The sequence below is a fragment of the Pagrus pagrus genome, assembly GCF_965226575.1.
Source record: "Pagrus pagrus genome assembly, chromosome: 5".
Taxonomy (NCBI): Eukaryota; Metazoa; Chordata; class Actinopteri; order Spariformes; family Sparidae; genus Pagrus; species Pagrus pagrus.
The window spans coordinates 32,400,837-32,416,612 of record NC_140189.1 but is presented as its reverse complement, the minus strand read 5'-3'; the positions used below and the strand labels follow the sequence as shown (position 1 = coordinate 32,416,612).

The following is a 15,776-nucleotide window of genomic DNA, read 5'->3' as shown; positions in this document are numbered from 1 at the left end:
TAGACGTTGAGCTAAATTACCCCAGTGAGGGAAGCTGGGTTTCATCATACTTCAAGAGGATTGACATGTAGTTGTTTTTGCCAAAATGACTGACAGTATGTATTAAATGACAGCCTGGATAACTAGCCAATGGAACAGTCTCCCCATTCCCCAAGTGAAAATGTGTCAATTAGGATTAAAATCCAAAGATAAAGATGTTTGTAGCTCTCAGTCCCCGGGAACAGCGCGACGCTGTGAGTTGATTTTGGCGCAGTAGCCACTCGAGCACATCGACCCAAAAGGCATCTTCCCCTTACACAATAATAGGAAAAAGGAGTAATGGTAAAACAATGGGTCAATTTAACGCAAGCACCAAATACACCCCAAAATTAAAAGAACTGGAAAATCTAGAGAACTAGTGCGGCTGTTTGATCATTCATTCATGTGTGATGGGAGGCCAGAGGAAGTCTCAAATGCGCATACTCCCAATCGACTCGGTCTGAGAAGTGCGTATGCTGTGTGGGCCCAAAAGTAAGAACGCATACGTCCTACGACGGCCATTTTACTCTGACATAATGCTCAGGGTGGGAAGCTCAAATGTCTTACTGCTGTGTTCTTCTTTAAATGTAGGGAATCTGACAAATTGTTATCATTTCAGCACTTCCTGGTTGATCAGCAACATAAAAGCCAATGGAAAGTGAAAATCTGCCTCCACCTGCAGCTCATCCCCTCGTTAGTGTGTCTGTATAGTAGTGTAGTGTTTGTGCTCCTCTTGTCTTTGTCAGATCGTTCTGTTTTCTCCTGTGTTTCCCTCCTGTGTTCCCCCGTGTTTCAGCCCAGCTTCCTCCAGTGTTACTCTAGCATTTCTCTGTTTGACCTCATGGTATGTACTAGTTTTTGGTTCCCTTGTGTTTTCATTGATTTGTACTTTTGTTGCTACTTTGTTATTTTGTCTTTTGGACCCATTTTGGTTTTCCTGGATTCATGTTTTTTTTGTATCATTCAGCTTTGGTTTAATAAAGCTCGCCCTTAGTTCCTAAATCCTGTCTGCCTCCTGAGTGTTTCTGCATGTGGGTCCTACCCTTCTCATGTAATTGTAACACAAGCATTAATAAAGCTTTCCACAACTTGTTGTTAGAGTGATGAAATCAGATCAGTCTGACTTATGTAGGTGGCTCTGTGTCCTTTACAGTATCTTCCTTTTCTTTGTGTTGCTGCTTCCTTCCCTGTCTATCTTTATGTTTTATATACAGTATGTACTGTATGCACTGTCCCCTTTATTCATTTAGTGCGTATGCAACACGTGGAGACAAAGCAACACCAGATGTTTCCACAAAACCATTATTTTTCTCTGTTCTTGTATGGATTTGTATGTGCTCTCATGTCCTCATAGTTATTCTTTGCCCAAGCTCATTAACGTTTACATTTTAACCTGGAGTTGAATGCTGTTTGGTTGACTCAACAGGTTATGAACTCTGAATCCAATGTAGCTTTACTGTATGTGACATGAGCCCCATTTTTTCCTTTATTGTACTATATGAATAGTATGCAGGGGCATGAACAACCTGCACTTGAGTCAGTTGAGCACATGTGAAATCTATTAAATAGCATGTTGCCATAGGTGCAATTTCCCAACAACTTAATAAATAATCTGTCCCCCTTTATTTATCAGACTCAAGCTCAGCTCTTCTCAAACAACCCAATCGCAAGAATAAATGTTAGCTAACTATGTTTCTGCAAAACCAAAAGTTCAAGCTGTACGTTTCTTTATGCAGTTTACATTTTTTTATTTTCTATTTCTCTCTTGTCACAGCACTGTGCTTATGCTCTGGTTAGGTTTAGGCACAAAAATCCCTTGGATAGGGTTAGGAAAACATCACGATTTCGGTTAAAATAACTGTTTTGGTCACCATAAACACAGCTGGAATGAGCGACTTCCTGTGAAAAAATATCTGGTTTTGGTCGCAACAAAGAGGCTGGAAATTGTCTCGAATTTCCCGTAAGAAATATCCAGTGGTGTCACACTTACAAATGTTGAAATGCCACCATCTCCTCCACCTCCCACTGCTAAAGTCACACAATAGTCTACTGTAAAACTAGGGGGACCAGACGTCGTTTTTGGTGTCCTGTCCCCGTTTTTAACTGTGCCTTAAAAAAAACAGAGCCTTTGGGTCTCAGTCACACTACAGCAGCGTCATATCACTCTCATTATTTTTTCTTCTAACTACTTGGAAGGGCTTAATGTTATGTTAAATAAACACAAAGTGCCTTATTGAAATTCTGAGGCAACTGTCCGATACTTTATGTTAGCTTGAGGTCTACGTTAGCTAAGTGAGCCTTCGGTCTGCTTGCCCAACAACAGATCACTCAACTCACATCCTTCAAAGAAATGGATAACTGTGACATCTTGTTTAATGTTTTAGTGACATTGAAATATGTGTGAGAGCGGTTACAACCTAACTGATTCAAATTCTTCATCATTTATTGTGTTACAACTGTGGCACAACTAATTCTGTTGTGTTAGTAGCTTTGTTCATTTTAAAACATTTTTGCGTACAGGCTTCTTGGTATTCTTATATTTGCCATACTAATTTTTTCAGAACAAAATTCAGAAAATTAGCCACGGTACACTCTCAAATTGTTAGCATTAATATGTATTGTAAAATTGTACTGTTCTGTACATTGTGGTAGCCACTGAGTATTCTCCGGCTATTCCCAAATACACTGTACTGCTCAAAATTAGTTAGGGATATTGGGATATGAGTGCATATATGCATGTGCATGGACATGCAATAAAATTCAAATGAAATGTGTCACATTATTTATGGGAACATATTCACAAAACACAAAATAAAAACTCAGATATGTCACAGAATAAACAATCAAGTGAAACATTAAATATCCCCAACTAATTTTGAGGAGTGTACTTTGAAGTTAGGATGTGTCACTCCTGCATCCCTGCATGTACACTCAGGTGGTAATAACAACAAGATCCAAGTGTAGGCGGCCTGAAATGGGTTTTTCTCCACAGAGAAGCCCAGCTTACTGAACAGGCTTCTCCCCCCTGTGCCTCCCTGTGTATGGCCGGCAGGGAGGAAACCTCGGGGCAGACCCAGGAAACTCTAGAGGGATGTAATTTTGCTGAATGCCAGGGGGAACCTGCAGGGATCCCCCAGGAGGAACTGGAGTAAGTTGCTGAGGAAAAGAGCTGTGCTGCTCTGCTTTGCCCTGCTGCTGCCATCGATCTGAAACTGAGAGCAGTCTCAGAGCAGCTTCATTTTCTACTCTGCTTAGACTGCATGAGGGAGGGTTTTCAATAAGCCAAGTTCAGACGAAAAAGAAAATAAAAGAAAATGAGATTAGAATCGGAGGATGGAGAGCATATCTAAACATTAGAAAGGGAATTAATAAGGGTCACACATATCTCTGAGGCTGTACAGGGCATACAGTTTAAACAACTGATGGCAGATGGTTCATTTCATTCAGGTTCATTTTCTCAAGACTTGAACTCAGATGATCTCTGGTTTACAACTTGATGCTGTGATAAGTAATGTTTTTCTCCTCCTCAGCAGCAACCTCCAAGCAAAGCACTGAACAGCACGAACACGAACACCAGAAGACATGGCAGCCTTCAGGTATGAATGTTCATAACGGACTCGACATGAATCAAGCTCAGTCTGAAGATGAGCCTACACGCTCAGCAGACACCTCGTGGATGAAAATAGAAAGAGACACGCCATTAAAACATATCTCAAAGTAACTAATTACAGCTGCTCAAAGTACTGCACTTTTTTGGGTACTTGTACTTTTATGAGCAAGTCATAAAAGTCTGTAATTTTACTTGTACCTCAGTATATATGTTATTTTTACAATCATAATTCATAACTTCCACGTGACGTCACGCCCCCAGGGGAACGCCCCCTCGGAGGGCAAAAGATAATTTCCCGCTGCCCGCCAACATCAAAGGAGACGTACCTCGTCCACATACACACGTATTTGCAGCTAACACTTCATCAAAGGTAAGCTCAAGTAAACACAAGTATATACTCTTATTAATTATCGTATTTTTAGCCATAAGTCACATCTGTTTGTGATCGTTGTGACATGGTTCGTTGTGGCGTATGGAGGCGACCAACTGCAGTGGTCGTAATTTAAAGTTAGCTAGTTAGCTGAGGAGCTGGGATGGGTGAGTCCAGGGTACATATACAATAATAACATTAATACAATAACGTTCAATATCTAGTATTAGTTAATTAGTACTCACCTTTGCTTTTATGATGAAGAACTTCTTGCTCTTCACCTCCCAAACGGCGGCATTATTTACCCGTCCAGATCGAAAATACATATAACTGTCCGTGAGGGATCCTCCACAAGCTACAGTACATGTCACCGACGTCGAGCTCTGGCAGGGACCTGGCGGGTTTTAACGGCTGAAATACCCAACACTTGCAGTTTATGTCCATATCGTTCCTTCTCTACCGTTGACAGGTGAACTAAATTAACCGTGCGAGGGGAAATTCACCGTCTTCTGCCGCATCTCTGCGGGACGTCCGGTACGAGCCGCCATCTTGGTCAACTGTTCTGCCGTCCAGGTCAGCGCGCGGGTCACGTGACTGAAAACGTTGACCGGAGTACAATTTTAATCAATATCTAAACCTTTCATCGGCGTTATTGTCGCCAATAGCTGATCACAAACCGGCCAATGAAAACCCTGCGATAAAAAAATACAAACCTTTGCAGCAGGTGCAGGTTTTGGAGAGGTGACCATGACCACTGAGCAGAACAGAGCTGGGAGTCATTTACACTGAAGATTTAAAGAAAACCTGCTATTGATAATCAACAGTTAAAAAGTAAGGAATACTTTGTACTTTTACCGAAGTAGCATTTTAAAACCTGTAGTTTTAAAGTAAAGTAACTGTAGTCGCACCAGAGTACAGATTTTTAATAATCTTTCTAACCACTGCTGAAATTAGACAGAGGATGTTCTTTTCCTAAAAGCTTTGGAGAATGTATCTTTAAATCTACAGTACATGTGGTTATGAGAGGTACATCTTCAGAATATCAAAAAATTAAATTGGCCAACAGTCTTACTTTTATTTAGCTTGAGAGCCAGATGAGACACTGAATTACTGCACCGCTCATCAACCCTGCTGAGCAAAGAGATTTTTTTTATTTTTTATTTGCAACAAAATTCCTCAAATGAACCGAATTAATTTAGCAGACACTGATTTAATGAGAAGTTAAACTGTGTCATTACTGTATCTGCAAATTGATGTGTCTCTTCTTTATGGAAGTTCTTCCTTCTACCAATAGAGGGCAGCAGCACTACTGCAACCTACAGAGGGGCGCCCACTCAGTACAGAGGAGCCACACTGAACAAGTCTTTTCACCTCACTGCTGCACTGCATCTGTCCCAAAGTCAATGAGCAGAGCCTTTAACAGTGTCTATTACCAAATAATCAAGAATATGAACTCAAATCCAAGTTTATGTTTATATTTAAGAGTCATTTAAGCGTATAGGTAACCTTAAATCTCTGCTTTTATCATTTAAACTCAGTTAAATAAGTCCAAATCCAAAGTTTTTTGTATGTTGTTTAAAATCATCGTGGACTTTATGGACACAATAGAAGTTAATTCATTAAAAAGAAAAAACTTGGATCAAACGTGGATCTGATCAGACAGCATTTCTGTGTCAGCCTGTTGTTAAAGCATTAATCAGTGAAGTTGACACACAAAGACTCTTGGGGGATGATGCACTGGAGCAACTGAAGATATGGCTCATAAAAGACTTGACTCAAAACCAATACATGATCACAAAGTAAATCATTAAGATGATCTATGGGGCCATGACAAAAAAAAAAGGACGAGCTGCTGGGAAATTAGCTAAAACAAGTGCTGTAATAAGTCAATGCTGCTGACATGGGGCTGAGAGTTTGGAGTTTTTTTATTCCACCGTGTGGGAAAGTATCTGAGTTTATACAGCAGCACAGAGGGTTTCTGTGGGGAAGATAAGGGGACGAGTGAAAGTTTGGAGAGCTCTCTCACTCTCTTTTCTGGTGACATCAACAGAGGGAGAGAGGAGAGAGGGAGGGAGGGAGAGAGAGAGAGAGAGAGAGGATTTTGGGGGAAACCAAAGTACAAATCTGTCTGCCTCTCTCACTCTCACAACTTCCAGGCGTACCAGTCTGTGTTGCGCCTCTGCTCTCTCAACTTTTTTTTCTTTCTCTGATTACAACTCCTCTGCAAACTCTCACTTTCTTCTTCTCCTCTTTTTTTTTTTGTACTCATTGGCAGCGGAGGGATGTTCTCTGGAAGGAGGTTACACCCGAGCTGAAACATTTTCACCTTGGGAAGTTCAGGAGTCAGGCTGAGTTTGTGAATGGGGGAGCGTTTGGGGAGACTTTTACGCATCGAGTTGAGTGACGCGCGGAGAGATGTTTTAGAAGAAAACTTCATCTTTTTGGTTTTTGGTTTTTCTTCAGCAAGTGTCACATCCACAAATCCTCATTTTTCTTTCTTTTCTTCAATGGAGAGGCAGCGTTTTAAGGAGACTCTGACTGATCGAGCCTCTTGTTGAGAGAAACTTTGGTGAACTTCTCCAACAGCGAACTTAATGTGATTTCGGCTCTCATCACTTCTTCTTCTTTTTTGAAAATCCGGCCTTTCTTGACCTTTTTTTGCGGGGATCCTTACTTCCACATCGACTACCTTCACCCCCGCGGATTTTCAATTAACTTCGCATTGGAAGTAATTTGAGTGGATATCATGCCTCCGACCGGACCCGAGAAGCGGGCAGCGCTCTGCCGGGTTTGGGCTCTTGTTTTCGCGCTGCTGGTGTGCGCTGCTCCGGTGACTGGATGCCCACACAAGTGCAGCTGCTCCGGGTCGCATGTGGACTGCCAGGGTCTGGGTTTGAAGACTGTGCCTAAAGGAATACCGAGGAATGCCGAGCGACTGTAAGTGAAATCTTAATGACAGTTTAAGCAAATGTTATTGTCATCATCTATCATGCGCCATGTGGCCGTATTGTGCGCTTTATCCTCCTTTCATTTTCCTCTCATGATCTTCTCATATTCCTGTGGGGACACCTTTGAATTTTGTGCAGCATGCACATGTAAAACTGAGGTGAGGTATGAGTTATCAGAGGTTATGCAGACAGATGTAAACCTAAGAGCACTTTTGATTGGACGTTCAAAGTACAGAGGCAACCTGTCCATTAATGTTTAAAGGTGCACTATGTAGTTTTAGAGACTCAATTCCGAGAGAAGATAAAGACAGAAATGAAGAAGAGAAAATGAGTTATGATGATTTTCATCACTGAATGAACTGAACAAACAACCTGCACAGTTTCATACAGTTTTGCTGAGTTTACATGTGCAGGACTGCCTTCTCAGTAGCCGTCTTTCTAGATTCAAACAGTGTTCTGAGGACCTCGTTTCCCTCTGAGGGTGGCATGTTTACTCAGTAATGGAAATATATCAGTGTATCTGAGTTTGAGTAGCTTTTCCAAAACTACAGAGTGCACCTTTAAGTCAAGTCAATTTGAATTTATACAATGGAAAATCACATTAAAAGTTATCTAATGACGCTTTTTGATTGGAGCAGGTCTGGACCAGTCTCCCCCCATGAGCAAGTATGCGTGCTGTTTCCTTGTGTATAAGTAACGTATCATCCTGCTGAGTGACTAAATTGACCCACAATCTGTGATCATTGTGATCAATTTTATGTTCAGACCGACATCCATTAGAGACTGACTGGTATAACTTATCATTTTGTTGCTCTGAAGTAAAAAAACTTCTATAAACATTAAGTTAAATGAATTTATTTGGGTTAGGGTTAGGGTCTGGCTTTTCAGACTTTTATTGGCATTTAAAGCTCAATAAGTCTGATTAACAGGAAAATGATCCACCATTACTACTATATTACCTATATACGTATGCAAAACGAGGGGTACCTTCCTGAGAAAAGTTACAAGTGTTTTATACCTCCTGGCTGAGAGCGTATACTGCAGCCACTTTGGTTATGGATGGTGCACATGAAACTGCCCTAAAATTCACCAGTGACCCCAGTGAATGGAGGCAGTAAAGAAAAACAGTCCTGAAGCAGCTTTTAGAGTCAGTATTTAAGTTTTAAACAGGTCAAAACGAAAGGTGAGAAGAAGCTGTGAGCTCCTTAAATCTTTTTATATTCTTCCACGCTCCCTTCGCTGTAAGACTTTCCAAAGTTTTTCACAGCTTCATGAAGTTGGACTTGATCCTCAGTGATTTGTGTGAAATCCTATACAATGTTTTTTCCCCGTAAAGAAATACGTTTAGTGCCTTTCCCCCCCCCTCAACCTGGCGACAGTAAGTTTCAAATGATATTCATTCCTCCGGCAGGGCCAGACCTCTGACAGATGCTGCTGCCACCTCTAGTCTGATCTTGACACGTATACACCCCCGCAGCCACACACATGCACTCCCACAAACACACACACCTACGCTGTTAAGGTATGGAAGCCATTATGTGTGATAACGGAGCAGCCAAAAGCTCCGCAGGGGATCAACAACAGACCTAACCCTGAGACAACAAACACAATCAGTAGGCTGCAGAAGGAAATGGGGGGCCGTGCTTGTGGATGTGGATGTGGGGGGTACTGGTGGATATGAATTAGCATTTGTGCGTGCATTTGTACTTTTACCACAAGTTTGTTTACACATGTATGTTTGTGTGTTTGTCTGCATGTTTGCGCTGGCTCGTGTGATTGTGCTGCTTGCGAGCGCATGTGTGAGTGTGGACAGCGAAACCCCCATACCTCCTCCATCCCACAGGGCTGCTGTGACCTCCCAGGACCTGTTGGCTTTTACACAGCAATCCCCCGAAGACATTTACACCCTAGGAAAATAAATAATTAGAGCGGGCTGTGATGGGGAGGTGGGATAAGGGGGTCCCCTGCCTCTCGCTGGGGTCCCCGGGGTGGAATCTTTGGGGTAGCAGCGCCCCCTCCCTCCCCTTTCACTCCAGAAACTATGTGTTTATGTTTCCCTGATTTATCCAGGTCAGTGTTTCAGCTGTGACTTTGGCCCAGAGTTGCTCTTTTCCTCCCTCTCTGCCTGCCTTCATCCTTTCTCTCTCTCTGCAGAAATATTTTAGGGAGTTTGAGATGGGAAACATTAAAATGGATGAGATTTCAGCTCTAAAGGTTACGGCAGATGGGAAACTTTCGGGAAAGAGAGATGAGCATTATTGCCCTGAGCAGGGATTTGGGTTTGACAACTAGGACGGAAGTCCATGTGGACGACAGATTCTGGTGACAAATGTGCCGAGTTTGTTAAGTTTCGAGTTTAAATGGCACATTTGCATCAAAGTTTCCTAAATTCTTTTATTATTATTTTTTTTTAATATTTCCCTAACTTAACCATTCAGTAGTTTAGATTTTTAAATCATTGTATTATGTTAGAGTTTTGACATGATCAATGATTTTGGAGCTAAATTTTGTTTTCAAAACATTTATAAACTCATCAACCAATATTAAGTTACGAATGTCATGCTACTGACGTAAATGACTTTTGTTACGACAGTGTCAATGTGAGGGCATAAAAGAACCTTTTTGAAGGGAACAAAAACTGGCAATCAACATTAAAATTAACCGAAGAGTCATAAATATATTCATATTTGTTGAATCTGTTATTTCAAAAGTTTCCTGGCAGCGAGATGTTCCGTTTGGTCGAAAAGCAAAGCGATGTCGCAATGTTGAGGTAACTGGATGGACGCTGGTATGCATCAGTTTGGCCAATAAAACAGTGTACTCTGACACACGGGCTTAAAGGAATACTCCAGTGAAAACCTGTACACAGTATCGAATGATCACACCTTGAAGGCTTCAATGACGGCTCTGAAAACTATGTCGCTTGCCCTCTTTTGGAGGTTGTAGTCAGCTCGGATTCAAAACACGTTCATAGGATTCCCACGATGACAAAGTCCAGTCGAAATGTCCACGGAAACTTCCAAAGCTTTAAATCACTATTGTACAGTACCATAATCACTACTCTGCTGCAAGTCTGCATGATCGGTTTGTTCCAAACACTCATAATATTGCTAAATACAGTTTCTGTTGTGGTTAGCTGTTTACCTTTGTCACAGGCAACCCTGTTTGCTTATGTTGATTGCAGATGGAAAACAGAACAGGGCTCTTGCATGTTTGTAGCTCTTGGAAGTAAAAAAGTCACCCTATATTTGATCCTGTTAAAAATGTCAATGGTGATCCATCTCGCATTTCCTTTCTAATTTAGTTGTTTAGTTTGTTTTACATGCAGAAGTGAAGGTTGAGCCACAAACTGAAATGGCACGCTTCCTTGTCATTTTTCAGAAATGTTTAAACAAATACATATGGAGAAATCCACAGAAGAGAGGACGTAGAGTTTTCTCCATCAGTGGTAGTCACAGACGAAACCACAAGACATGTGGCTTTTGCGTAAGAGAAATGACCCTCGCCTTATCTTGAGTGGAACATCTTTTTTTTTCGGCTACTACTCCACTGCTCCTTTATCGCCCTCTCAGGCCACATGTACCAAATCGAACAAATTCAGACAGACTGTGGATGTTACTGAAACACATCACTGTTAGGTTAAGAAGAAGTACATGACACAGATTTAGTGAAATCGGGCAAAAGAAAAAAAGTTAAAGACCTGACGAATAACCTTCGGATATATGTATATATGTAACTTTTTCTTTGAATGACTCTGAACAGCTGCCTAGGAGGAAGGAAATCAGTCAAAATGGGAAACGGTTGAAAAAAATCCCCCGTTTGGTCCCTTTAGCTTTAGAGTTAGCCCCCACTTACTCTCTTTATTACACACAGTACGTAACTTTGAATCCAGTTCCCTTCCACCACCTCCACGAGTAAAAGGCTGAGAGCAGTATTCAGCGCCAGGGTCCACCTGTCATAACTACAGAATGAATCTCTCTAAAAGCCTCAGTTTTCTTCACTATTGTAAACAGAGCGTTTGGAAAAGGTTAACGAGAGAAAAACAGTGGTGGCCTCATCTGTTCCCTCAACACATACACACACATGCACTCGCAGGCAGCCTCGCAGATTACCTCAGGCCAGTCAGTGCCGTAATGTCCTCCTTGGGAAGCCACTTGAGACCTCATTTGCATCTAATTTGAGTGGAGGGTTTTTTCGGGGGAGGGGGGGGGGGGAGGCTTAACAGGCTTAACGATGCTGGCTAAAAATGAATTGGAAAACAGGCACAGCTTTTCTCTCCTGTGTCCAATTCACACCTGCCCCACAGGGACAGCACACACACACACACACACACACACACACACACCCTGGAGTGTTGATTTTTTCCGAGCCTCAAATTCCTCACCGTTGCCCCAACTGCTGTGAAAATGTGGGGAAATTGAATGCTGTAAACTCTCGAGGGGGACCAATTGATTGAGCTGCAATCAGGACGTTTTTGTCCTAAAGTGTGTGTATGAGTGTGATTTTTACACCTATACTTTTGTGTTTGCTTTTTTTTAAATCCACTTATATGTGTGTAGTCTGCATGATCACATCTGATCTATATGACAAACTGAGTGTGTGTGTGTGTGTGTGTCGATGTGCGTGTTTTTCAGTTGAATGAGTTCACTGCTGGAAGCGGCGAGCTGCCTGAGCCAACTTTACACAAACTAATTCTGATTTTAACTGCCTATTTTTCTGTTCCCTCGCTCGAGGAAGTTTTGGCAAGGTTTTTACGAGCAACACCTTCTCTGCTTTCTCTAGCCTCGTCTGGCACTTTCCCTCCTCTGTCTTTCTTTTTGATTTCCCTTCCCAACTCTTCTTCTCAACCCCAGCTTTGTTTTTCTTTCCTACATCTCTTGCTCTTCCCCCCCCATCCCTCTACCTTACTTTTTTCTTCTTTGTGTTATTTTCCTCTTTTTTCTGTCTGCCTCACTCCACCTTCTTTTCTTCTTCTGCCTCTCTGCACCAGTCTCTCTCTCTGACCTCCTCCTCCCTCTCAAACACATGCACACACACCTCCAGTTTGCCAGCAGCATCTCTCCAGTAGAGTTTTCACAGCTCCCATTTCCCCTCAGCGTGCCAACCTACCACGGAGAGCAACAACAATACAATCCTGCTGCTGTGTGTGTGTGTGTGTGCAGGCAAGAATCGGTGATGGTGTGTGTTTCGTGTGTAGAACGTTCCAGCTTCAGCTTCTGGCTCTTATCAAACCTTGGTGTTGATTGGTCAGTGGACGCGGTAACCACCACACCCTCAGCTATGAGACGGTGGGACTGGAATATTTCTGTGTGTGTAAATGTGTGTGTGTGTGTGTGTGATATTTGGATACTTCGTTGCTAACCTGTGCATGTGGCGGACCAGCAAATTTGTGCGGACACAGTTCCCGTCCCCTTAAATCTGGATCACTTTGACTCGATCAAGATCAATCTGTAATCACCAAAGTACTGAGCAGTTCCTTTCAGTTGTGGCCCGAGCGTTCGACTGAAGTCAGTGCAAATAACGTTTGTGTTGTATACAACTGCTAGCCACAGCCAAGAAGTCATATAAGTCAAAGCTGCATTCCAGACGTTTTGATAATTCCAACAAATCTCTCCGCAAGCCATACTGTTTTGGTAATTTTCCAACTTATATGGAAACCATTAGTGATATATTTTGTTTGTGCAGTATTTCTCTGTATATGTAAACTACTTTGAGGGAAGCTTCAGTCAGCACACATGCTTTGGTAACTGTTGAATAGAGGCCATCATTCAATGAAGAGTGTTCTTTACTGTTATCGTGGGTACGATGGTGATGTAATACATCTGAGGAGCAGCCGAGTGTTATTGCTATAGCAGACAAGTCTAAACTAAGAAGTCAAAACCACAATGAGCTTGCTGTTCTCACACAGGCTCTTAATGTCACGCCTATCATCTGCGGCCATCTCGTGGTGAGCATTTTGTGCCCTTCCAACTATGTTTTATCCAGTGATGGTATGCCAGATGGCACAAGTGAGGGTAACCAATATTTAGGCTCCAGTTCTAGGTCAGTGGGTGATATTCTCCGCACCACGTTTCTCCAGTGTGCGGGCAGTTGACCTTTCTATATAATGACTTTCAGTCCGCCAAGTAGGCAGCCAGCTGGCACTGACAGCGGGCTCTGCCCTTCTGGGAAACAGAGCAAGCTGGCAGCATTAAAACATGCAGACATACACTGTATTCACACGTACTGTACACACAAACAATATACACGCAGAGCGCCTAAGGTGCACACACTCACTCAAATCAGGCACATATAGGCAGACAGTTAAAGGGTAACTCCACCAATTTTACACATTAAAGTGTGTTTACAGGGCTTGGGGAGTACTACTGCATATGTGAAAAATAGGAGTGGAGGAAGCTGCATGTAATCTGATTAAAAAAATGCATTGTGGGAAATGTAGGCGACAGGTTTTGAAAAGCAGTCCACTGGGCTAGCATTGTACTCATTATGGTTAGTTTAAAAACAAATGATCAAGAGATATCACTTTTTATTTTGTATCTCTTGCGTTCTTCTTCCAGTTTAAATTTGAAGAATTACACTTTAAAAATATGTTTTAATGTACACATAACTGTACTGCACTGACAGCCCTATTCCTAACCTAAACCATCACATCTAAACCCCAACCCAGACTCATTGTAAACCTAAACCTCAAAGGAAGATTTTGGTTTATTGCAACTTGAGTCTTGTGCTTGTAGTTTGGGCCATTGTTTCAATCTGTTGTACTCATTACATTGACATATCACATTGCACTGTGCCAAAATAATGACTGATATCTAGAAACATTGCTGCCAGGAAGCAGAGAAATGAGGCGTCAGATGATCAGACGGGTTGCAAACAGGCCAACAGTTAACCAGATTATACAAACCACTTTATTTGGGCGATAAGCTAGAAGTGAGAATGCAGAAAAAATTTCTGTGTGTGCACAAGAACCGAAAGTATGGTAGGTCAAAGTTGGACCACAAAGAAGGCCTCTTAACTGTGATGGATGTTTGCAGTGAACAATTTAGGTTATTACTTCACAGTTTACCTTCATTTTCTCTTCAAAGTAAGTTTTTATAACCTGAGGGGTTAGTTTTTAAAGCAACCTGTGTGATTGTCTGACAGCTTGTGGTCTTTGATTTCTTTTTTTAGTTGCAAGATCTCAGCAATTAACTTGTGCAGAGTGATATTATACAGATAGAAGTGAAGGTTTGATGGCCAAAACTACTAAAATAAGACCCAGGGTGTATGAAACTAGAATTAGAACTAGAAAAATAGTCCTCAAACAACCCTTTGAAGTAGCCAGGACCAGCCAAAATGTCCTCACTCCCCAAAAATATCCTCACTCTCAAGGTCTAAAAAATTGGTCCTCACAAAGATACTATGCACTCAGACACATGTGCTCACACAAAAGCTGTATATTTATATCCCAAATTGAGATACATAGACATGCATGTTAGCACGTTAGAGAATTTATGCATGCGGCCACACACGTGCAGTGCACACTCATCATTAGGCAAGTGCAGGCACAGATACCCACATATACACACAGTACGCGCTCAAGCTTTTACCAATTTAAACATGCAGTCGGTTGTCGTTTGGAAAATTTGACATATAACGAGAGAGAGGGAGAGACTTTGTGACATAGAAACTACCCCGAGTCACGAATGACCTTCTGTGACTTTCTGCTGAAACAGAAGTCCTCAGCCCCAGAGGACTTCAGAGTGTGTGTCATGTTATAACGCCAGTGTGGGTTTGTGTGTGTGTGTGTGCCGTATGCTTGGAGTCGTTTGATGTTAACAAGCTATGCCACTGTTTTGTTAGGCCACTGTCACCAAAGCAACACATTATATCCCTTCTGCAGGGACTTTTTCTTTTCTCAGTGTGTCTCTCCCTCCACTATATGAGTGTGAATACTTATTTGTGTTTATTTGTGTGAACGCAGTACGTGTGCAGTACGAGAGTGTGACTTGCACCGTAATTTTTCCCTTTTCAGTCCAATGTTCAGCAAAGCTCAAAGTGACAGACTGTTTATGTAAGGCTGGAAGCTTATGGAGAAACTGGTCACCGCTCTGAGCATGTGTGTGTTTCTCCATCTCTCTGCCTCTCTCAAGCTTTGTCTCTATCATTCACTCTCTCTCTCTCTCCGTCTCTCATTCATCTTAACCTCTCTCGTTCTCCTATCCCCTCGTTCACTCACGTCTTTTTTTTTTCTGACTTGGCCTCCGATGAGGAAGCAGCAGTCCTCGTTCTCGTCAAGTGGCCTCTCAGCGGCCAAATTACCCCCTCCACCCCCCACCGCCCCTACCCCATTCACTTACAGTACAGCAGTAGTAAATCTAGACAAAAGCAATGCAGCCCTATAAACTCCAGCAAAGAAAAGAGCTAACCAAATACAGCGCTGGTTTACAGCCCTTTTGGCTCGTGGCTCTACAAGAAAGGGATGCTTGCAGGCGACTCCCTAATGTGGTCAAGCCTGCGTGGTTAACAGCGACACCAAACTATGAATTTCCTGAGGTTGAGCCGCATTAACATTGAATAGAGACTATGAGGGGAGAGACGAATAGATTCTGACAGACAGAAAACAAAAGCAGTAGATGATGAAACACAGAGAGGAGAAGCATTACTCCCCCGGATTTCAACAAAATCCGATCAGTCTGGGATATTGAATGCGAAAGATGCGTTGAAAAGTAATTTTAAAAGACAGACATAAGCAGGAGCAGAACAGAGGAGAGGGATGACGATGGATTTAAAACTAAATGGTGGATAGAAGGTAGAAAGTCAGACAAAATGGTAAAAAATACTGACATGA

The 15,776-nt window shown here is 42.1% G+C and overlaps 1 protein-coding gene and 1 long non-coding RNA gene across 4 annotated transcripts in view; one reads left to right on the top strand and one right to left on the bottom strand.

Annotated features, from left to right (window-relative positions):
• Positions 1-4,537, bottom strand: part of LOC311257584 — a 28,880-nt gene extending 24,343 nt beyond the window's left edge. The window contains exon 1 of the long non-coding RNA XR_014622636.1: positions 4,244-4,537. This is a non-coding gene — a long non-coding RNA (uncharacterized lncRNA). The remainder of the gene's footprint in view (positions 1-4,243) is intronic.
• The window catches only part of slit3 (slit homolog 3), a 266,581-nt gene continuing 254,733 nt past the window's right edge, over positions 3,929-15,776 (top strand). Inside the window, exons 1-2 of one of the 3 annotated variants that reach the window (XM_084353293.1) lie at positions 3,932-3,998; positions 6,274-6,935. In XM_084353293.1, coding sequence (XP_084209419.1) covers positions 6,745-6,935 — 191 coding nt within the window. In that variant the 5' untranslated portion in view covers positions 3,932-3,998; positions 6,274-6,744. Of the gene's footprint in view, positions 3,999-6,147; positions 6,936-15,776 lie in introns of those variants that run through there. The other 2 variants (XM_084353294.1, XM_084353292.1) reach the window with 2 other exon arrangements.